Raw genomic sequence first — 1293 nt, 5'->3', positions numbered from 1 at the left:
GAGCTCAGCTGCCAGAGCCCGGGCTCAGCAGGGACGGGGCATCCATCACCCGGGCAATATTGCACATTAGCTGTGCACGGACCCTCCTAGAGCCGATATTCCCTTCTGCTCACGGGATAATTAAACCCCAGAGCTTTAAAAATAATTAAAAAATCAACTTCTCAGCTTTATTTCTACCTCAGACTTGGAATTTTTTCAATTCTCCTCTCTTTTTGCAGGACAATATCCCACCCAACCATCCTACCCCGTCCAGTCTCCTGCCAACGCCGCCGTCTACCCGCAGACGATGCCCCTTCCACAGCCACCGCCCTACACGGATGCACCTCCTGCTTATTCCGAGGTAGACCTGACACTTCTCAGAAAGTTTTATTTTCTTTTGAGATCCCTCCCAAATTAAAAAAAAACAAATATCTGTAAAAGTTTCTAACTGCAGGGTTTTTTTTTTGCTTGGAGGACTTGTTTACTGGACGATGATTGATCTCCAGATCTTCTGAGATCTGGATGATCCAAAGTGCAGTCGTTGTTCAGAGCTTTTCCTTGAGTGAAGGTGACTAATTTAGCTCACGTGGAGCTGTAAAACACAATCATATCTCTGTTGGAGTGGGGTAAAACCATCTCCAGTAGTGGGGAAAAACGTCCTTTGACCCCAAAGGAAACGCTCAGGGAAGGGAATTCCTTTACGCGACCGGGAGGGTGAAAGTCTCCGTGGGGGCTGGTGCGTTGGCACCGCGGCTCAATCAACAACGTGGGGTGGGGAACGCCGCGTCTCTAAACTCTCCTGAATGTTTTTTGTTTGCTTTGTTTTTTTTTTCCTCCCAGCTTTACCGTCCCAGTTTCGTGCCTCTGGGAGCTGCCACCGTCCCTACAATGTCCACAGCGTATCCAGGTGCTTCGGTCTTCCTGCCCATGGCCCAGTCTGTGGCCGTGGGTCCCATCGGCTCCTCGGTCCCCATGGCCTATTACCCTGTGGGACCAGTTTATCCTCCAGGCTCAACAGTCCTTGTTGAAGGTGGTTTTGATGCTGGAGCGAGGTTTGGAGCTGGTGGAACCGCCAACATCCCTGTAAGTATGAACATCCCTCAAAACCATGCGTGTCGCACTTGGTGAGGCTTCACCTCGAGTGACTGGGTTCAGTTTTGGGCCACTCACCCCAAGAAGGACATGGAGGTCCTCGGAGCTGGAGCATGTCCAGAGAAGGGCAACGGAGCTGGGGAAGGGTCTGGAGCACAAGTGTGCTGAGTTCCCAGCTGAGGGAACTGGGGGTGTTGAGCCTGGAGAAAAGGAGGCTGAGGG

At 51.6% G+C, this 1293-nt stretch overlaps 1 protein-coding gene across 1 annotated transcript in view; it reads left to right on the top strand.

The window, feature by feature from the left end:
- Nucleotides 1–218: 218 nt before the first annotated feature.
- Nucleotides 219–1293, top strand: part of DAZAP2 (DAZ associated protein 2) — a gene marked incomplete at its 5' end in the record, with an annotated part of 2384 nt that continues 1309 nt past the window's right edge. Inside the window, 2 exons of the mRNA XM_010168523.1 lie at nucleotides 219–340; nucleotides 820–1062. Of these exons, the coding sequence (XP_010166825.1) occupies nucleotides 219–340; nucleotides 820–1062 (365 nt within the window). The remainder of the gene's footprint in view (nucleotides 341–819; nucleotides 1063–1293) is intronic.

The sequence above is a fragment of the Antrostomus carolinensis genome, unplaced genomic scaffold, assembly GCF_000700745.2.
Source record: "Antrostomus carolinensis isolate BGI_N321 unplaced genomic scaffold, ASM70074v2 scaffold17135, whole genome shotgun sequence".
In the NCBI taxonomy this organism is placed as follows: domain Eukaryota; kingdom Metazoa; phylum Chordata; class Aves; order Caprimulgiformes; family Caprimulgidae; genus Antrostomus; species Antrostomus carolinensis.
The sequence above is the reverse complement of the archived record's forward strand: the minus strand, read 5'-3'. Positions and strand labels throughout refer to the sequence as shown.